At 39.3% G+C, this 23017-nt stretch overlaps 1 protein-coding gene across 3 annotated transcripts in view; it reads left to right on the plus strand.

Moving 5' to 3' along the window:
• The window catches only part of JAK1 (Janus kinase 1), a 229322-nt gene that overhangs the window by 175227 nt on the left and 31078 nt on the right, over positions 1 to 23017 (plus strand). For all 3 annotated transcript variants that reach the window (XM_077120708.1, XM_077120707.1, XM_077120709.1), the window contains exons 3-8: positions 1666 to 1864; positions 5353 to 5476; positions 10895 to 11048; positions 14664 to 14827; positions 16543 to 16885; positions 19872 to 20057. In XM_077120708.1, the coding sequence (XP_076976823.1) occupies positions 1666 to 1864; positions 5353 to 5476; positions 10895 to 11048; positions 14664 to 14827; positions 16543 to 16885; positions 19872 to 20057 (1170 nt within the window). The remainder of the gene's footprint in view (positions 1 to 1665; positions 1865 to 5352; positions 5477 to 10894; positions 11049 to 14663; positions 14828 to 16542; positions 16886 to 19871; positions 20058 to 23017) is intronic.

Raw genomic sequence — 23017 nt, forward strand, 5'->3', positions numbered from 1 at the left:
TAAGTTATGAGCTTAGTCTCTTAGCCTGGTTCCTGGAAGATTCTGGTTTTCAGATTTACTTTGGAGATTAAACAATAAAAGTTGAATGCCTCTTAACTGTGTAGCATTGTGGCCTATCTGGCACGTGTCCCTCCTTTAAGCATCTCATATCACCAGCAAATCAATTTGGTAAGAGAGGAATGACAGCTGTCCACCTGGATGACTTCATTTGTTTTGGGGGGGCTTCCTTGGATCATTCACAGTCTTTGCACAAGGTACAAAGGTGACTGACACTGTCTCGTTCTCAAGAAACTTATAATACCTGAGATGAAAGAGGGAGGAAGTGAGAGAGACAGAGACAGACAGACATAAATAAGATGGTTATGTTTCAGTGTGATTAGTGCAGTGTGGTGAATTTGGGAGCATTGAAGAGAAGGCAACTTAGGAGATGGGGTTGAGGTTCAGAGAAGGCTTTCTTGAGTAATGCCTGAGCTGAGTCCTAAAGAGAGTTGAATCTACTATAAAGTAGATGAGGTGGAAAAGTATTCTTGGTTGAGGAGTAAGTGTGATCAAAGTTAAGAAGGTGAGAAATAGCATGATGGGGGGCTGTGAGAACAGAGGGCAGCTACATAGGTAACAAGTCTGAAGAGACAGGTGGTGTTAAAAAATGAGGCTAGTGAGGCTGGCTGGGGTCAGATGGAGGACAGACTCTGTTAAGGAGCTTGGGAATTGAGCTGTATGCTAATGGGAAGCCACTGAAAGATCACTTTGGGGGCTAAGCGAATGTTGGCTTGGTAGGCACAAGGAAAGTAAGGATTGAGGGTCAGGGTGATATGTTTGTAGGCCATGGGCACTGGGGAGAAAGGAAGAAAGAATATGTAGGGTTTTCCCTCTTTTCTTTCCTCTTTTCTGGCCCTGCCATAAGCTCAGTTGCTGAGGTTGGTTCTTTGGTCTAGGTTGCTCTCCCTTTTGAAGGGAGCCCACAGAAATGAATTACTTGCATGCTTCTCTCCGGTGAATTCTGACCTTTCCAAAAGCAAAGCTTCCCATTCTTGTTACATTGCCACAAAGTGCTGCCTGTCTTCTTGCCTGCCTATGTGGTTATGGGGACCTGGCTGCATTCATTAATTTTCTTGGCCCTTCTATTTGATTTACAAACATGAATTGCTAGTCATTTGGGTAGACTCTTGGAGCCAACCCTATGGTGTGTTCTGGGATGTGAAAATAAATAAGACATGGTTCATGGTTCATGGATCTTGCTGTTTCATGGGGATAGCAGACATAAAACTTACATATGATGTGATTCATGCCATATGAGGAAGGTGTATTGAAAGGTTGTGTGGTTCCAGTAGAGGTAGCAGCAATATTAATAACTAACATCAACTCCATGAACATCAGTGGTTCTAGAAAGGGCCACATTTTTCAATTATGACATGTGTGCAAGTAAATTTGGGGCTGTGTCTAAAATTATTCTGATTTTTGAGAATTGCTGTAATTAATTATTTCTTTTAATTTCACCTCTAATAAGCTCTGATGTATTTGATTTTCAGGGAGGGAAGGAGCCAGGGGGAGGTCTTTATCCCCAAATCAGTATTTCTGTTTGCTTACCTTCATAACGTCCTCTTTTGCCACTTGAACTTTTCATGCAATAAATGACCACATAGTCTTGTTTTTCTTCTACTACAGTATCTAAATATAAAAGAGGACTGCAATGCCATGGCTTTCTGTGCTAAAATGAGGAGCTCCAAGAAGATGGAGGTGAATCTGGAGGCCCCTGAGCCAGGGGTGGAGGTATTCTTCTATCTGTCTGATAGAGAGCCCCTCCGGCTGGGCAGCGGAGAGTACACAGCAGAGGAACTGTGCATCAAGGCTGCGCAGGAATGCCGTGAGTACTGGCAGCTGCCCAGGGTTTGGGGAAGGTTCTGATGGCACACTGTCCCGAAAGCAGATCCAGGCATCTCTGCCCGTTGTGTCCCAGCTGAGTGGGAAGAGGAGTGGGCTCTGGGGGTCAGGCATTCCATTCTCCCTCAACCACTTACTTGCATGTCACCTTAGTCCAGTGATTTCACTTCTGAGTGTTTCACTTTGTTCATCTCTAAAGTGCCCTTTTCTTGCTCTGTCACTAATGAGCTGTCAGATCCTAGGGAATGACGCTTGACTCCTGTGGAGCCTGTTCCCACCCCCGTCTGTAGGGTTGAAATAATATCAGCACTAAATGAGATGATATGTAAAGCAGCTGGCAATGGGCAGAGTTACAAACTAACCAGTGGTATACCTCTTCATCTTGATTATTTAAAACTTTGAAAATTTTGATCCATTCTTCTCTTGCTGTGAACTATTTCTTCCCTGCCCCCTTTCCTTCATGTGATGCTGAATTGAAGTGAGAAGCTGAGTGTTGCTTTGTGGCTTTATCAAGTTGCGAAGTTGTGAAAAGGACACTGAGGCTGTGAACAACACAATCCTTTTCTTTTTTTTCTTTCCCTAAAGTGTGGTTTGTTCTTCTGAATTTAGCCTATCACCCTCAGAAGGTAGGAAATCAAACTGACTAACAACGTAAAACTCTTCCACTGTCCTTTAAACTTAGGGTCTTTGGCAGTTTTTGCTTACCTAATTTTAAGTGACAAGCAAAGTCAACTTATAGGAGCTTAGTCATAAGATTTAATCCACTTAGATTGTGGTGATGATTGTACAGCTTTGTAACTATACTAAAATTCATTGAATTGTATACTTAACATGGGTGGATTTTATGATAAGCTATATCTCAAGAAAGCTGTTTTTTTAAAAAAGATCTAACCTACTTATTTTATAATGATGAAGTAACTAGCTTGATGTCAAACAGTTTGATCCATGCTTTACATATGCCATCTTGAGCCTTCACCATAACTCTGGGGATAGTACAGTTATTCCAAAAATCACCTATTTTGTTAGTGAATAGAGCTTGTCAAGAAAACCTGTTTTCTTCCTCATGGATATATTTCTACTTAAAATGCTTTAAATACCAGAATTTCAATGAAAAGATTGCTGTAGGGAAGAGTATGGTAGACACTCACTAAGTAAACATAGGTATAAAATTGGCTGAATTATAGATTACTAGAAGAAAATACAGAATTATTTTAAAGTTGTTTTGAATAAGCAGCAAAATTTATACAAGAAATCGGCTTTAGACAGCAGCTTTAAAAGTATTTATGATTAGCAAAACATCCTCCTGTAAATCAGTGCTTCTAACCTATTTTTTGAGCCTTTAATTATTTTTCTCCCGCCCCTTGAAATTTGGTTTATAGTGTTTATTCTCTTAGCTAAACTTCTTGCCATTAGTATAGCAGATATTAAACCTAGTTAGTTCATTAGTAGGGATGATCTGTGCTGTTCAATTAATGAGGGAGTCAAGAAATTGCTGCTAAAAAAGATGATAGGGAACTTGTGGCTGCTGAATCAATCACCTGTACTCTGAATCAGGGGTATTCATTTTGGGGGCATCAGTTTCTAAGCCAAGTGTGTAGAGAGTTAGCATATTCTTTTCTATAACTGACTCGGGAATATAAACACAGAATGACAGAGAATCTTGGTATTCTCACAGCTGTTGTAGTAAATGCTATTTTGGGGGTGGTATTGTGTTCTTCCCTAAGCTTTTTTTTTTTTTTTTAAATCAGTGGCTGGTAAAATTTTATTCTTTTAGTTTTTAATGCTCCATGCCTTCAGTAGCTCCATATGGTTTGAATCCCATCTCTGCATTTTATTAGCTGAGTAACCTTGAATCACATTCTAATCCTCCGGAGGTCAGTTTCTTCATTTGTAGAATGGAAAAAATCATACCTCATTGGGTGTTAGGAAGATTAAAGAATAATATATGTAAAGTGCTTCAGCCTGATGGCTGTCACTTAGTCTTTGGTAGATGTTAGTATTATTGTTATTATTATTCAATACTTTTATATAAACAGTGTCTTTGATCTTGCTATTTAAGGATAGGAATATTGTTAGAATCAGAACTATGCTAGAGTTATGTATAATTCCATAATTATAGATAAGTTGTGCCACAAATATGTATGTGTAAATGCACATTCAAATACATATAAGCGTATTATAAGGAAAGGCTAGGTTTCCAGAATGATCCATAAAAGTCAGTTTACGAATGAAACACTATAGTATACCTGAAACATAGGCCAAATAATACTGAACCCAAAAGGCATTTGTCATTTTTCCTAATGGAGAATGCTCTTAAAAGTTTAGCTCCTTCTTCTCTGTTTGTAAGGAAGTATACTAGCTTCTGAAGGGGTGCAATTATTAAGGACCACACCGTAATAATTTCTTGAGAGGTCCAAATTGAGATATTCAGGAGAAGACACTGAGTTGCCAAGGTGTCCCAGAGTTCTTAATTCAGTATCTGCAGTAGAGAGAGCCTCTGCCAATTTCACTTCAGATGCCTGATAGGGAAAACAAATTCAATTACTGTATATTTGCCCACTTTTTTTGTTTATTTAGATTTACTCACTGTTTTAGTTTGGGACTGGCTGCACATGAAAATATCAATAATAATTGATTATTGTGAATAATCTCCCACCTTGTTTAGAGTATAGGTCTGGATGGTTTTTATCATGACTTGGAAGTGAGTGGAAAGGTGCTTTCTTGGCTTCGTAATCTCCCTTATCTTTTCTATCATTCTGGTATTGAAGGAAGCAGTTGGTTAGGGGGTGGGCGGGCAGCAGGGAGGCAAGGATGGTACTGTTCAGTGACCAGTTTCATTAAGCGTGTATCTTCTTGTTAGCTGGCTACTAATAAAAAAATATTTATGGTAGCTGTATAGAATATTTAAGAAGTCTATTCATTAATAGTGTTAATAGATCACTGGCAGAAATCACTTTATTATTTATTCTAAAACATCTTTACACTCCTGCCAGGAATGCCTTTGCATGTCTAATGTATAATCACAGTGAGTTATAATTGCTTCAGCATTTTCTGTAGGAAACAGCTTGGGGATTTTCCAAACTCCCAGAATATTTCTGTCTAAGATTAGCAAGGTACACGTCATGTATAATCTGCAAACTCCTCACGTGGCCTTTTTTTAAATGCTGGATTTGGGAAGACTCCATCATAGACACCATAATGAGTAATATTGTTAAACTTGTGTTTTAAAGTGGTTATGATCTGGTTTTCACGGAGCTCCAGTGTATATTCCTGGGAAGCCAAAGTTTTTACTTATTAAAATTGCCTGATTGAACATGGTTAGAAGTCATATTTGCCCTGAAAGGACATAAATGTGACTTAGATTCTTTTTGGATGAGAGAATTCCTTATCTCTGTGTATGTTATGCTTTGGAAACAGATGGCTAAATCTGTGTGTCTGTTGTTTTCTGATGTATTCTTTGCTTTTCCCTAGAAATCTCTCCTCTGTGTCACAACCTTTTTGCTCTGCATGATGAGGACACCAGGCTCTGGTACGCTCCGAATCGCACCATCACTGTTGATGACAAGACGTTGCTCCGGCTCCACTACCGAATGAGGTATGGAAAGTGTGGGGCTCGTACCTGCCTGGCTTCTTCATGCGAAAAGGGATTATTACCCTGGAACCCTGAGTCATTTATCAAGAAGTATAGTCATTTTTTTGTAATATTTGAATTTTACCTGTGTTTTGTATGAGAAAAGCCTTCTTCAGTTTTTGAAATACAATTCAAGATGTTTGGTTGTCTTCCTCTTCCACACTTCAGAAAAGAAATCTTTTAATACAGAGAGGATTTTAAATAGAATCAGTATCCAATAGCAGCGCTTTTCAAATGGTGGTATATGGTTATTTTAGTAGGTTGTGGCTAGAATTAAAAGAAAATAAAGAAATAGGAGAGAATAGATCAGAGTATACTACATATAATAGAATATTGATTTTTTTAAAACTTTTATTTGATGTATGTATATGTATATGCTAGGTCATGATATAAAATATATTTCTTAGCATTGCATGAAAAATTAGAGAAACACTGGTAGAAACAGAATTCTAGGTTGGTTTCTCTGAAGGAGAGGGTGATTTGATCAATTGCCCCAGAATTTTTGACTGTGTGGGATTTAATTTGCCTTGTGGATATTTGTCTGGTGGATATTTGCCTTTTTGTGTATATTGTAAACATGTTAATGTCATAGCATCTCCCAAGGTGACATAGACAGTTAATACCGCATAGCTGCATTCTCTTGAGTTTGCAAATGTATTTTTCATTAACTAGAATTGAAAGTATTTTTGTTAGATTCTAGTTAAGTGCAAATTGGCATGTATTATCAGAGGACCCTGTAAGTAGGGTGGACATTTCTGAAATGGATCTTATTTTATGCACATGTGATTAAGTCAGTAAATTAGCTCAGATGCTAATGAAAAGAGAGACATGTTGGAGAATCCCGTGGAAATCTCCGGGGCTCTCCTCAGTATTTAGCTGCTCTTTCCTCTGGAAAGTCTGTAAAGTCAAGAATGACTGGGATAATTTTTATCAGTGGAAACCGAACCAGATCTACTTCCTTTGATAATCATCCAAAGGCTAACTTATTCTCTTCATTCTATGCTTACTCTGGGTCTTACCTTAGAGAAGAGGTGTGTGCCATGCAAGATTTCATACCCCAGATGTAGTAAAACACTCACCCTACCCACCTGAGCCTTCTGACTATATTTGGATTTGTTTTTCAAAGTGTAATCTTCCTTTTAGTCTAGGGGTTGGTTCTGTGATCCAGCATTGAAACATCTCTTTGCAGCTTGCAGTCTAGGAAGTGGCTTGGGGGTAGGGGCATATCACTGAGTTCTAGTCTTTTCTACACTTGATTCAGAATCTAGAAGTGTAGATTTGGGGACTTGGAAGAGAACTGAATACCTGATTCAACTCTTACTTTTTTCCAGTGGGAAGAGTGACACCCAGAAAATGGAAGTGAGTTTCCCAAAGTCACACAGCTAGAGAATGGGAATCTTAGCACTACAATCTGCTTTGAGGCATTCTTTTTACTGGTTGTGTGACTGCTTCATTGTTAAAAGCCGTTTTTGCTTGCTCCCTGGTTCTGTTAGCTGCCAGGAAGTGCTTTGTTTTTGGCACCTTGACTTTGTACCTGTCAGTATGCTTCAACAGGATATTGCTTTGTTACCACAGGCTCTTTGAGCTTGGATTAAAAGAAACCACCTTAAGCTAAAACATTTGTATTGCAGCAAATTACAAAAAATTTGAAACCTCATAATCTCACCACTAAAGAAGGTGCAATATGAAAATATATTGGTGGCAATTTCATTGGAATCCCAGCTCTGTCTTGGGGAAATATTCTTGTACTTTAATTATGGTTTTCTGTTAGATTATGATTATGGTTTTCTGTTAGATAATGATTTTTTAATAATTATTGCCTTATGTTAGATTTTAATATAAGAAAAGCATATTCTTTATTCCCTTTTAAGGAAAAAAAAACAGCCTTTTCTTGCTTTTCCATCCAAATGGATTTCCCTATCCTTTAATAAAAGTCCGTAGAAGCCTAAAGAGAATTTATTGTGTGCATTATCTCTACACAGGCTTAGAATATGCGGTCATCGTTATAGAATTAATTTTCTCAGAAACTTGAAAGGTATATCTCTAGTTGATGTATCTGTATATCTGTGTGTTTATTTATCTTTCCTTCCCTCCCTCCTTCCCTCTCTCCTTCCTTTCTGTATCATTTCCTATCATTCTGAAAAGGAATCAAGGTAGCTATCACACTAGGTTGGTTTATGCCATTAAAAATTATTTTTCCCCTAGTACAGTATAGTATCAGGAATTTGTGTGTCCAGTTATTAATACTCCAATAATTAATTTAAAGAATTTAGAATTTGTCTTCATTGCACCTTCTAGTTTTGGATTGGAAATGTTTTGATTTTGGTGGTGATTGAAAGTTTTCCTTTTATTTTGATGTCTTAGTAAAGGTAAAGCTGTCAGCCTTTGACTATGCAGGTGATAGAGATCCATCCTGTTTGTGGCTTACTTAGCTTCTCTTTGCTTCAGTCTGAACTGTTAAAGAGGAGAAGCTGTACATTATTTGCTATCTACTTAGCCTCATCTTAGCTGAACATCTTGTCGAAAGGCTATTAAGCCAAGGCTGGTCCCACAGGGCTGAGATAGTAGTAGCCCAGAACATCGCTGTTCAGGTCCTGTTGAAGATTGTGTTTTGGGGCTCTTGGTTTTACCAGGTACAAGGACTCATTCTCATAGAAGACTCAGTGGAATGAGGATGAAGAGAACCATGGCTTGGCTTGATCCAGGGAAAATCTATTTTTAGTGCTTCTCTTTCAGACAGCCTTCTCCGTCTTTGAAGTCCTTTTTTACCTTTTCCCCAGCAAACCTTCCATATGTTGCTCCTAATTCTCATTCTCCTGTCACCACCTTCCTCCACCACCAAACCAAATTTACCTGTCCTATAAGCTGTTCTCTCAGAGCTCTGCTTTGAACCTTTGTATATGAAGTATCTGGCACAGAGTAAACACTAAAAGCCTTTAGCTGCTACTGTCCTCCCTAGCTTGTTTAGACCCGTTTTCCTCTCTCCTTCCAGGTAGATCCCCAGAACCTCTAAGTGGCTCTCTAGTTATTGTGTGAATAATTGAAACTCTTCATTTTGGATTGTCTTCAGCAGTTCGTGGAGTCAGCCATGTCCTGACTCAGTTTTCTTTGCCCCAATGTCAGGTTTTCCTGTAGGTACTAGTTCAGCCCTTACTTTCTCCCTGCCCAGGAGAATGTATCTCAGCTTACTCCTCCCAAGCCTGTGCTGTGTTCTGTCCTTGAAAAGCAGTGCTCCTTAAACTGGTGACTGTGTGAATGCCAATCTCCTCATCAGCTAATAGCCTCAGGCTTCTGTTGTTATCAGGGCCTGATCCCCTCTCTTATACACAGAGAGTGAGGGGACAGTCCAGCAGTTTCTAAAGAGCTGGCATCATCTATGCTGCATGAAGGCTCTGTGGGTGTGTAGTCCTTTCCATGTGATGACACCAAACCCCAGAGTCAGATTATCGGTCACTTTTATAATTCACAGGGAATGTAGGCTACATCAAATCAACAAAAGTTAAATGTTGATTTTACTTTTAAAACATGTAATTTCCTTATCTAGCTTTTCGTCTTCATGTTAATTGTTACTCTCCTACTTTGTTCGTTTGTTTTTAATTCATCCAATAAGCATGTATTAAGCACCTGTTTTGTGCTAGGTGCTAGGGATTCAGTGATGAGCAAGACACCTAAGTCATCTTCCCCCATGAAGCTTATGGCATTGTCCAGATTGCTATCATAGGCACTTGCGTGTCTCTTGACCTTTCCCATTTCAGTCCCTCTTTCTCAAACTGTTTTTTAGGAGGATGCTGCCTCACATCAGCTTGACTCATGTTTCTCCCTCTGCCTACTGCATATGGTCCAGGCTTTAAAAACTGACATTTATATTTTTATACATTCTGGTCCCAACCTCCCTTTCCTGATCCTTTCCTTCTCCTTTCATCTCTCCTCGCAATGGTGGGCAACCTCTCTCTCCTTAGCACCTCATCTAATCTCTTATGTGGACCCTAATAATATCATGGGCCCACTGAAATGTTTTAATTTTGTTTAAAATCAGAAAAAAATTCAACTTGTATTATATTTATTTTTATGCCAACAGAATTGTAAAATACAACTTGTAATATTTTTGAATAGAAGAAGGGAAAAATTCATGAGGTCATAAAAGTCACAGATGCAGCCCCGCTTATGGCACATGCCACTTTGCACTTTGTATTGTTGTTGTTGTTGGACGTGACTGATTGCCTCTATAAATAGGAAATTCACAGAGGACAGTTGCCTGTGTCTGAGAACACTGCATTTCAGGGCCCAGCCTAGGGCCTGGTATGTCCTCAGCTCTGCGAATATAGCTCAGCGATAAAAGGCAAAATTTAATGATAGCTCTTTTTGGTGGGAAAAGTTTATTTGCTACTTCTCCATGACATGTTTTGTCATCAACACACAAACATGTGAAAGGAGAGAGGCACAGGTACCATTTGAGCCTGTAGAATAGATGGCATGTCCCGGCTTGGCTCAGTCACTTCCACACATTCCAGAACCTGCTGTGTCAGACATTGCCTCACAGGTGACAGACGAAAGTAGTAGTTAAAAGAACATGCTGATAGTGTTAGGTCTCCTGGCCTCTAGGAATCTGAGGTTTCCTCCTCTATAAAGTGGGAATAATGAAGTCTACCTTGTAGAATGACTATGAGGATTAAGTGCATGTAAAGTGTTTATAATTTAATTCATGACACTTCAGTTGATGCTTGTAGTGTTCTATTTTAAGACACTGTTGATTTTAAGATACATCATCTGTTTAATAACAGCAACCTAGGAAATAGGAAACACTGCTATATTAACTGTGCACCTTGATGGTAGGATGAAAATCAATTTCATAGATGTTAAAATGTGAGCAAAGTATGCCTTGAATTTGAGGAAGTTTGTTATTTGCAGTGCATCTCTAATGGTAAAGGAGAATGGAGTTGCCGGGATGGCATCTGATTGTTTCAGCAGATATTTTTCTATTTGGGAAGAGGTGATGGAAACTTAGAGGAGCTGGAAGTGAAGTCTTATACTATGTTTGTGATTTTAAGGAAATCACTTTATTTCCCTCAGTCATAGAGGAGGTGCTGACATGAGGCTCTTCACAAAGTGCTTGTAAGAATGAACAGCAAAGAACCTTATAAACAATGAAGTGATACCCAGATGAAAGGTTTGTCTGTTTGCTTATTTTCTTTTGTTTTCCAGTCTCTGACAGACTAAGTGGCCGGAACCCCAACTGAGGGATGTTAGAAAAGGAACTGCTGGAGTTTTCTCAGGGAAGTTTAGCCTCTGCCACTGCTCACCCTGGGTTAGAACCAGGGCACCTCTCCAGCTCATTCTACGATCTCCTTATCCATAATTGACATTCATTTTCCTGCCTTCCAGGTTCTATTTCACCAACTGGCATGGAACCAATGACAATGAGCAGTCAGTATGGAGACATTCTCCAAAGAAGCAGAAAAATGGCTATGAGAAAAAAAAAGTTCCAGATGCAACCCCTCTCCTTGATGCCAGCTCGTTGGAGTATCTGTTTGCTCAGGTACGAAGTTTGGCCCGAGAGGACCTAGAGTTTGTCACCTGGGTGAAGGATTGTAGGGCTCAGGTTCCCCGGTGCATACTTCCTCCTGCAGTTGAACTTGTTGGTAGCTAGGACACTTTATGGCCTGTTCTGCAGGAAGTTCTGGCCATACCTGGACTTGCCCCAAATGAGAACAGGAACACCAGCAATTCAATGTCCTGAGGAGCTGGTTAACCACCTTGTGGGCTTTCAGGCTTTACTTCTTCCTTGTTCTTTCTTTTTTTCTCGCGTCCTGCTGCACCATCCATGCAAAGGACAAAGGGCAGCTGTAAGCTAGAGGAAGTAGCTCAAATTGGCTAATGAAGGCACTTCCTAGTAGTCATAGTAATTCTTGGGGGGCGGGGGGAGAAGGTGAGCCACTCTGAGCCACAATGGTGGGTAGGTAGAAAGATTAGACACTAGATAAAAGCCAAAAGGGAAGTTAGAATTGTCTAAAATTCCATTACTCTGAGACAACTAACATGTTTTTTATATGCATCCTGATTTTATCATGCAAATACATATACTATGTATTATGTATTTTTAAAAAGCAATATATTACCGTTTGTATCATTTTATAAACTTATTATTTGTACTATTTTTATTCATCCTATTTTATCATCCTTCACGTGTCAACTAGAAATATAGATCTTCATTATTTTAATGACTACATATCATCCCATTCATTCACAAATACTTATCATATGTCAGTGTAGTGTTTGCCTCAGGTACTTGCTAAGACTCTGGAGATACTGTGGTGAACAAAGTAGAAGTGGTCCTTGCCTACATCATATCTCACAGAAAATAAGTTAGCAAATAAATAAAATATTGCAATAATACATAAGATAAAGGAACAAACTTTTATGAAAGAGAATATTGGAGGGGAGGTTTGAATGGGTAGACCTACTTTAAATGGTGTGATCAGAGAAGGTCTCTTGAGGAGGTGACATGCTGAAACTTGAAGAATTAAAAAGGAGTCAGCAATTCTAAGAGAGGTGGGGAAATGTAGGCATTTGAGTAATGAGGCTAGGGTACAAAGGAAAGACCATCATTTATTTAATCTTCTATTTCTGGACATTGTAGGTTTTTCTCAGTTTTTCCCTATTATGCTGTCACTGTTACAGGTTGTTATAAGCAACTTGGTGCATATGTGTTTATGTATGTACTCCATTTCTTATTTCTTTAGGATATAGTTTTAGATGTGATTTTTGTGTCAGAGTTATGCCCCATCTAGGGCTTTAGTTACTTGTTGCAGATTATTTCCTTTCCATCCATTCCTTAGTATTGACTTTAGAGATAATATACAATCCTGCACAGGTATTGTGTTGGAAAAAAAAAATGAGCTCGCTATTTTCTGATTCATCTTTTTTGAATTCAACTTTCTTGTTTTATCTATCCATATCTGAGCTTTACTGTTTTACTTTTCTTTGGGGCAGAGGTGTAAAGGAAGCAGTTCTCCATACTTTAAGGAATAAGTATTACTTTAGAATCTGACCCTTCTGGAGGCCTGGGAATGAGTTATTTGAGGTAGTTGTACAGTGAATGCTTGCAGAAAATCCAAACAAAATAGCTTCAGACTTTGTTCTGCTCTTTGCACTTTGGCCTTGCCAGCTTAGATCATTGCTGTTGGTCCTCAGTAGTTTGTGGAAATGGTCAGTGAGCTTCCCTTACCTGAGAGAAACAAGAGGTATTATCTTGGAAAGAAGGAGAACCATAGCACTGGGGACCCTCTAGCCCCAAGCCATTAAACTGAAGTCCCTTCAGAGAAAGTGAGCACCATATTTATGCAGGAGCACCTACTCCAGAATTCATGTCTACTCCCTTTCCAAGCTAGAGAAAGTTCACAATCCCTACAATTTTGTATACTTTATCAGGTAGCAAAGATTGAGTGTTGAAGAAAAATAGCCCTGGAGTCAGACAGAACTAGGTTTGAATCTCACCCTGACTACTCACTAGGCCCCTGGCTCCTATCATGCTCTCTCCTTTTACTTGACTTTATATTGATTTATATTTCTTTTAGAATTAACTGACATTGTACATTTATATTTATTTATTCTTTTCTTTCTTTTTAGAATAAAATCTCCATGAGGTCAGGGTCTTGGTTTGGTTTTATTGCTAAGTCCCTAGCACCTGGAATAACATTTGGCCCATGATTGGTCCTCAGTTACCAAATGAATTGTTTGTTTGCTAAAGCTGCTGGAATGCAATATACCAGCAGTGAGTTGGCTTTTACAATGGGAATTTATTAGTTTACAGATTTACAGTTCTAAGGCCGTGAAAGTGTCCCAGTTAAGGCTGAAGAAAGGCTACTGGCATCCAAATTCCTCTGCCAGTTAGCAAGGCATGTGGCAGGCTTCTGATGGTCCTTCACTTCCAGGTTTCGTTGCCTTCAGCTCCTGGTTCCAGTGGCCTCTTCTGTCAAACTTCTGTGGGTCCTTTCTTAGCATCTTTGGGGCTTTTGCCTCTCGGCTCTCCACAGGGTCTTTTTCTGTAAGCTCTCTCTGAGCTCTCTAGGCCTTTTCTGTCTTTTTTCCTCTCACAAACATCTCTAGTAAAAGGATTAAGACCCACCTTGAATGGGGTGGTTCATATCTCAGTTGAAATTACCTAACCCAAAGGTCCCACCCACAATAGGTCTTCTCCCACAGGAATCATTTAAAAGGATGTGGCCTTTTCTTGGGTACATAACAGCTTCCAGCCAGCACACTCCTCCCTCTGGATCCCCCAATGACATGTTTCTTTCATATGCAAAATACATTCATTCCATCACAGTATCACAAAAGTCTTAAATCATTTCTGTAAAAATATTAAGTACAGAGTCTCATCAAGATCAGTTACAGGCACGATCTTCATAAGGTAAAATTCTCCTCTTGCTACAAACTTGTGAAACTGAAAGCAGTTGTCTGCTTCCAGTATACAAAGGAGGGACAGTCATAGGATAAACGTTCCCATTTCTGTAGTGAGAGACTGGAAGTAAAACAGGGTCACCAGACCCAAACATTTCAGAAAAGCTGCAGGGCATACTCCATTAGATTTTAAGGACTGACAGTCAACTACAGAGTGATGTTTTATCCTCAGGGCTTCGGAGAGTGGCAGTCCCACCCTTTCCAAGGGCTTGTGCGGCAGCCGTTCTCTCTCCAAACACTGAGGTGAGGGCTCCGACATCTCCAAACATTGGGGAGATCACCATGTTTGTGTTTGTGAAATTAAAGAACAAATTCCAGCCAAGTGTCACCTTACCTTGCCTCAATGCCAATCCATGCTTAATATATACGTTGGCTCCTGCTTTTCATCATCATTGAAACAGTAAGCCCCATTGAAGGGACTTCCTGTTTTTAAACTGTTCACCAACTCATAACACAAGACTCAGTATTTGATATTTGTTAAATGACTGAATTAACCTGAGGAGTACCTTTCCTGAGTTCCTTTTTGCCCAACTTTGTTGAAAAAGAGCTTTGATCCCAGGAAACTGTAAATCTGATTCATCTCGTTGTTGTACTGTTCTCCTAGGTAGTGCCTTCTTCTGAAGTTCAGAAACATGGTTTGGGCTTTTGAGACATAAGTTGTCATTAATTTCTTCTTACCTCCTCTCCAAAGGGACAGTATGATTTGGTCAAGTGCCTGGCTCCTATTCGAGACCCCAAGACTGAGCAGGATGGTCATGATATCGAGAATGAGTGTCTGGGAATGGCTGTCCTGGCCATCTCGCACTATGCCATGATGAAGAAGATGCAGTTGCCAGAACTACCTAAGGACATCAGGTAAACCTGCCCAGCAGACTGCATAACTGTTTTGGGAATGGTATTATTTTTACATGTTCACAGACATCTCAATTTAACCACTGCCAGCTTTGACTGACCCTGGATCTCCAAAAAGCCCCAGTCTTATTTAGAATACTTATAAATGGTACCACAATTTTAATTGTGTCTTGATTTTGAATGTTGGCTGACAACCTCAAATAGGTGCTAGAATAAAAGTTCTGGGTTTGGCCTGCCAATCAAATTAGTGGTCGCAGTCTCTTCCCCACCCTTCCCAACCCATGTTAGGCGTTGCTGTCCATGAGTATAATTTGTATTTTTGTGCTGGATACATCTTAAAACCCTTCTCAATATGATGTAGGCAGTTAATACCACCCTCATCCTGAACTTTAACTATCAATAGAACTGTTAATTCTGATGCAAGGGATGACCAACTGTTATTTTAAGATAGTTGTATTTACTTCAGAATACCATTTGAGGGTGAGTCTTTGTAAAGGAAAGTATACTCTGTGTAACCTGCCCATCTCTGTAATAGTTTTTTCATTACCAGTGGGCTGTTGTTATTGTCATAAATGAAGACACAGTAAATTATTTCTAGCTGCGTCATTTGTGATGGGTGGAACGTATTTTCTCATAAGGTTACTTCTTGTATCTGTCTGCCCTTGTTCAGAATCTGGAGCAGATCACATGGTGCATCCTCCCAGTGTGGGGACTGATTAGGTGCATCATGCGCTGCTGCTGTCTCTTTTTCTATGGCCTTCACTTTGGGTTCCTCCTCTGTTTTTCATGAGACTAAAGTAAAAAATGACAACTCTCCTCTAATCTTCTCTTCTACCGTATTATATATATAGTCTAAAGAAAAAATTCGGCTATTTTGGGGGAATAAATCCCACACTGCATACTTTTCCACTGGTATGAAACATTTGTACAGCAAAGACTCCTTTGTGCCAGGTGCTGTCACAGGTCTGGGGGTAATGAGCAGCCCGTCTCCCTACTTGGTTGGCTCCCAGTGGACTTGTTCTTCTATCTGTGGGTATTCATGTTCTTTTTAGGGCTGGGTCCTGTTTGGTCAGTGGATATTTGTTGAGAATCTTTTATTATAGCTACTTTCCCATTAGCACCTGGATGGGTAACTAATCTTTCAGATACTTGCTGATCCATTCAGTAATATGTCTGGGACATGTTCACATATTTTTATGTTTGATTAACTTTTATGCATTTTTCCCACTTCTTACAAAAACAGTATGTGATCTTTGTAGAAAAGTTTTAAAATTGACATGCACATAGAACTTAAAAAACGTCTGTGATTCCACCCAGAGATAACCACTCTTGACACCTCTCAGACTGATTTTTGACTGATGCTAGAGCTTAATAATGTTGTATGTGTGAGTACTAGTATACATAAGAATGGTAAACTTAGCAGGCAAAAAAATATAGATGTCTGTTTTGCTATCTGCCATTTATCCCAGAAAATGTGATGATATCTGTAGGAATTTCCATTTTAGTAAAATCTGTGGAATATGTGCTTTTCTATCCTCTCTCAGTCCTATTCGCCTCTGTCTCCTTAGTTACCGTTTAAGACCCTCTGGGAGTAGATCCTCCTGTTTCATTTGGCACCAGATACAAGGAAAATTTATAGACATTAGTCTGTTTATAAACTATTTCCTGCTAACCTAAACATGTGAAAGAGATATGTTTTCTTACTTTTTTTTTTTTAGCTACAAGCGATATATTCCAGAAACATTGAATAAGTCCATCAGACAGAGGAACCTCCTCACCAGGATGCGAATAAATAATGTTTTTAAGGATTTCCTTAAGGAATTTAACAACAAGACCATTTGTGACAGCAGTGTGTCCACACATGACCTGAAGGTGAAATATCTGGCTACATTGGAAACTTTGACAAAACATTACGGTGCTGAAATATTTGAGACACCCATGTTGTTGATTTCATCAGAAAATGAAATGAATCGGTTTCATTCAAATGACAGTGGAAACATTCTCTGCTATGAAGTGATGGTGACTGGAAATCTTGGAATTCAGTGGAGGCAGAAACCAAACGTAAGTGGCTTTAGGTGGCTGATCAGAACAGAACATCTTGTGGGTCACATGATGCATTTTGTTTGTATTGTTGAAATGATCTACTTGCATGTCTATCACCTTCATAGACTGAGTTCTTTTAGGCTAAAGACCTTCTATCATTCATCCTTTATTGTGTTCACATAGCACAAGTTCTCAATAAATGTTACTGAGTTCTATAGGAAAATTGAGAAATATAATGCTAACACAAAATATGTAATAATAATACAGTAGATGTTCACGGAGTGTTTACCATGTACCAGGTACATATTTTACATGTATTAACTCACTTAGTCCCCCCCCCCAAAAAAAACCCTTTGAAGAAAGTACCATTATTATTCCCATTTTAAAGATTCCCACAAAGAGTGAGGGAATGTGACTGGAGATTCACAGAGGCGCACAAAGAGGCACAGAGAATTTTAAGTAATTTGCCTGTTCTAGTTTGCAAGCTGCCGGAATGTGATATACCAGAAACAGAATGGCTTTTAAAAAGGGGAGTTTATTGGGTTGCAAATTTATGGTTCTAAGGCTGTGAAAATGTCCATTTACGGCGAAGCTATGAAAATGTCCAAGTTAAGGCATCCAGGGAAACGAACCTTGGTTTAAGAAGGCTGATGATACTCAGGGTTTCTCTCTCAGCTGGAAACGCACAGGGTGATGTCTGCTAGCTTCTCTCCAGGTCCTTTCAATGGGGGCTTTGTGGTGGCTCTCGTGGGTCTAAAGCTTTTTCCAAAATAGTTGCCTCTTAAAGGGCCCCAGTAAGCAACCCCACCTTAAATGGGGAGAGAGACATCTTCATGGAAACCATCTAATCAGAAGTTACCACCCACAACTGAGTGGGTCACATCTCTGTGGCAGCAGTCAAAAAGATTGTCAGTAGTATTGAATAGGGATTAAAGGACATGGCTTTTCTGGGGTACCCAACAGATTCAAACTGGCACATTGCCCAAGGGCGTAACTAAATAAGTGATATCCCAAGAATTGAACTTGGTAATTGATTTTGCCTTCTGCAGCTTCTTTAACAAGGTGTTTGTTGGATGAGACAATAGAGCATAGTGGTGAGGCGATAGATCATACTGTTATAAATAGTTATAGTAAAGTAAATGTGAGATTCATTTTTTTCCTCCTGTTTTATTCTCATGCCTAAATAACAATGGCTTAACAGTGAGTTAATTCTACATAGCTGGTACTCTGTTAATAAGCAATTTCCTAATCCTCGAACAACCTTGGTGAGGAGGTAAGAACTCTGATTTATAAATGGGGAAATGGAGGTTCAAAGAGATGATTTGTTAAGTAGCTGGCAGAGTAGGATCTCCCCCCCATTATTTATTTATTTTTAATCCATATGGTTTACTCATCTGTAGATAAGGTAGATAAAAGGAGCATCAGATACAAGGTTTTCACAATCACACAGTCACATTGTGAAAGCTGTATCATTATACAATCATCTTCAAGAAACATGGCTACTAGAACACCGCTCTGCATTTTCAGGCAGTTCCCTCCAGCCTCTCCATTACACCTTAACTAAAAAGGTGATATCTATATAATGCGTAAGAATAACCTCCAGGATAACCTCTCGACTTTTGACACTTTATTTTGTCTCATTTCTTTCTTCCCCCTTTTGGTTAAGAAGGTTTGCTCAATCCCTTGATGCTGAGTCCCAGCTCATTCTAGAATTTCTGTCCCATGTTGCCAGGAAGGTCCACACCCTTGGGAGTCATGTCCCATTTGACAGGGGGAGGGCAGTGAGTTTGCTTGTCATGTTGGCTGAGAGAGAGAGGCCACATCTGAGCAACAAAAGAGGTTCTCTTGGGGGTGACTCTTAGGCCCAATTTTAAGTAGGCTTAGCCTATCCTTTGCAGGGTTGAGTTTCATATGAACAAACCCCAAGATTTGGAGCTCAGCCTATTGCTTTGGTTGTCCCCACTGCTTGTGAGAATATCAAGAATTCTCCATTTGGGGAAGTTAAATTTCCCCCTTTCTTACCATTCCCCCAAGAGGACTTTGGTATAAAAAAATACTTTTTTATTCATTGTTCAGATCACTCTGGGATTTACCGGGCATCACTCTGAACAAACCTACAAAATCTCATGCCCTATTCAAGGTTCCATTTAAGCTATTCGCATGAGTTATATTAGGAAATGCACTAGTCAAAATATACATTTTGTACCAAATAAACATTTTTTGCTTTAGTCTCACACATAAGCTAACGTTTTAAAATATTAATTACCATCTATTTTCAGCGCCCTAGCAGTATTAACGTTCCTTTGTTTTTCTTCATGCAAAAACATTTTTTAATTTGTACGTTTAATCACTATTATTACACACTCTAGGACATTCCTAGATTATACCATCTCAGTCTTTATTGTCTGTCTTTCCTTCTGATTTCATTTGTGCTCCCAGGCCTCCTCCCTCTATGCAGAGTAGGATCTTAACCTAATGTCTGGCCTCCAGGGGTTGTGCTATGCAAATGTTTGAACTTGCGCAGATATGTATGACTCCTTAGATTGCTCAAGCATGGGATTTATATGTTCTCTTGAAATCCCAGCGTGAGTATTGTTATAACGTAAAGATGAGTAGTGATTAATAACTAAATGGAGAAATCCCAGGTTCTGTCCAGTCATATTTGAGACAAATATGTTCTCGGTATTAAAGCACAAGTATTCATTTGGGAGTGAGCGGATGTGATTGTAGATTCATGTCTAGCAAGCAGTTATTTCCCTTTCTGAATTTACGTGCATATTATATATTATGTAAAGAGTCTGGTTATTGCATTCATTAAGGTCTCTTCCAGACTCTTCCCAAATTCCCTGGTAAAAACCCCAAATTCTCCAATTCTGTGGTCCCAAACTGGCTGACACCAACTCCCCCAATTTCTTTGTAATTGCTTTGCCAATGGCATTGACCTTTTATCAATAGAAAATAAGAAAGCCAACTTATCTCTCTCACTTTTTTTGCATTTTATTAGGTTGTTCCTGTTGAAAAGGAAAAAAATAAATTGAAGCGGAAAAAACTGGAAAATAAACACAAGAAGGATGAGGAGAAAAACAAACTCTGGGAAGAGTGGAACAATTTTTCATACTTTCCTGAAATCACTCACATTGTAATAAAAGAGTCTGTGGTCAGCATTAATAAGCAGGATAACAGAAAAATGGTATGTTTGCTCCAGAAGCTATTAACCCTGGACCTGGTGATGAAAGGGAGACTTACTGAAGGCAGTTATGTACATATGTTTTTCAGAGTTCTGTTCCAAAGAGAAAATCTGATGACTGTCATATGTAAACCAAAAAGTCCCTATTGCTGAAGCATTACCAGTGTTTTACATTCTAACGCCTTTATTTGGTCTTGCAAATGTGAATGTACCTTGGGGTTACTGCCTTTCCAAAGGCATTTCAGCATCAATATTTAATTCACAAAGTTGGTGAATTTGAAGGACAGGAAAGTCAGTGAACATCAGTGTTTTCCTCCAAGGGCTATTGTGTGACCTGTCTGCTGATTTGGATGACTCATCTAGGTTCAAGTCCGTGGGAAGCCCCACTTTGCAGGTGAATGACTGTGGCCATAGTGGTGGTCCTTGTCGTGGTGTTAGGCTTAACTAAATGGCTCTTAGACAGAAGAAGGGGTCTGACTTCTTCTTTTTGATATCACTTGACATAATCTACATAGGCAGACCAGTTTGGCAGGGGAAGTGGGAACCCTGTCAAAACAAAGATGTTTGTGTCAGGGGAAGTCATGGCCAACACCAAGTGGAGCAAACAGGATGATAAGATGGAGGCACGCTCACAAAGTGAAGGTAGTCAACACTAGTGAAATACCATATTTTGCTTAAATTTTGGCAAATTCCATGTCAAAATAACAGTGCTGGACAAGAAGAGTCTGGTAATGTGGTTTGGGGTGGATAGTCACTCTCTTCAACAGGGTAGCTGTCTTTTTGGCATAACCTTTTGGTTGGCTCTATATTAAGAGTCTTAAAAATATTTATATCCTTCTATTCAGGAATCTGGGGCTCTGTCTTCCAGAAACAATGAGGAATGTGAGCAGTGGCTTATGAATGAGAATATTCTTTCCGGTAGGGTTTGCAGCATCAAAATAATTTAAAATAACCTAAATAATTGAAAATAATTGTATAACAATAAGACAGTAGGAAAATAAATCACAGTTCATCAGAGTAGTGAAAATATCTTACGAACAAATTGCTAAATTTTCTAGAGATCTGGAAAAATGTTTCTGTTATTGGAAAAAAGCAGAATATGAAACTTCATAGCATGGTGTCAGTTTTGTTTAAAAAAAGTTTTAAAAGGTATGTTCACATATACCCTGCACATAGTATAATCAAGTATTCACAGCTGTTTATTTATGGTGGAATTAGGAGTGATTTTAATTTTCTTATTTTTTCCCCAGTTTTAAAAATAAGCATGCAGTAATTTTATCAGGGAAGAACAAAAGTAAAGGAAGAAAAAAAAAAGCCCAGATTAGATGGTAGTGGAAAGATAAAAAAATGGAGGGAGGGAGAAAACACTAAATGCTATTTACTGAGCATATTATATATATTGGGCACTGTGTTATACGCTGTGCCTACATTATCTCATTTAATCCTGATAAGAACTTTAGATGTAGGAATATTGTCTCCATTTCAATTGGGACTCTGAGACTTCTCGAAAGGTGCAGAAACTTGTCCGTGGTCACAAGGTGAGAAAGTGGCAAGCATTTATGCAGCCTTAAGCCTGTGGATTTTGTCCTTGCTGCTTTGGCCTCTAAGGCACTATCATCCATAAGGACTCTGTAGTGAGAGAGATTGGCACACCTATGACTTGGCTCTTCAACTTGGCCAGACAGACTCTTTAAGGCACATGAGCAGAGGAAGAATCCGTGGCCAACTGCTGTGAACCTGCCCCTATCGTGTCCTGTCTTTGAAGTCCAAGACTCAGTAGGCTCACCCATCATATGAGTCAGAGCTCACCTGGACACATGGGCCAGCAACTCTGTGCCAAAATATAATGTTGTGTAGGGAGGTGATATCCCTATTACTTAATTTTTCTTAAAAACACTTATATAGCTCCTACTGTGTACCAAGCACTTCTCTTCTCAGCACTTCATGAATATCAACTCTTCATTTCATCTCAGCTCTATGTGGTGGGTAGATTATTATCCCTGTATTATGAAGGAAGAAACAGGCACAAAGAGATTGAATAACTTGCCCAGGTCATCCAGCTATTAGGTTGAACCATATGATATGGCGAATTTGATAATTTTTGATCTATGAAGATGTGATTTCATGTGTTTCAACCTAATAGCAGGTGGGGATGCTGATATTTGAACCCAGGTGAGCTGACTCCAGAGTTTATGGATTAACCACTGTGTGATACTGCCTCTCCAGTATCTTGCTCCCATGTTCCTTCCCAGATGTGAGATTCTAAGCCTTTTAATCAGGCAATACTTTGGCTACTGGTCTTTCAGGAGAGCAGCATATTGTGTGAGCATATATTAGCTGTTCATTAACAGGAATTTTCTCTTCTTGCTGCCCTTGTTGATATCTCCTATTCCCATTTACTCTTTTACTCTCAGGGAACTTAAGTGCATACGTGGCCTTTATCATGTGGCTGGGTGAGGGACTGCCCAAGTCAGCCCTTCTTGTGTTGCCATCCCCTGGTGGTCCTCCCTTCTCTTGGCCTCCTTGGCTCCTAATGAGCCTACTTTTCCTTTGACACATCACAACTGTCACCAGGCCCCTTTACTTCCTTCTTGCATAATTTCTTATATTCTGTCTCCTTTCCCCTTCACAGGTCTCATCTCTGTCTGTCTTTGCCACCACCCTCTCCTTCCTTCAGTGCTGTGGAAAGGGTCACAATTCTCAATTGTCATTTTGTCCTTTTGTCCTTTTTTGAAGCTCAGATGTTTTTTAGTATTTTTGTGAGGCAGAGCCCCAAATTGTGGCCTTGCATGTCTTCCTTCACAAGAGGTGAACCTGGTTGACCCCATGACTCCTGTTAAATGGGTAATATGTGCTTAGGACTATATGATTAAGATGAAAATTAGACCTGTCTTCACCTGCAAGCATTTTTCTGACTACTTTCCTTCTATGGAAATTCTGTCCCTATTCCCTTTCTGCTTTTG

Source organism: Tamandua tetradactyla, chromosome 11, assembly GCF_023851605.1.
Source record: "Tamandua tetradactyla isolate mTamTet1 chromosome 11, mTamTet1.pri, whole genome shotgun sequence".
Lineage (NCBI taxonomy): Eukaryota > Metazoa > Chordata > Mammalia > Pilosa > Myrmecophagidae > Tamandua > Tamandua tetradactyla.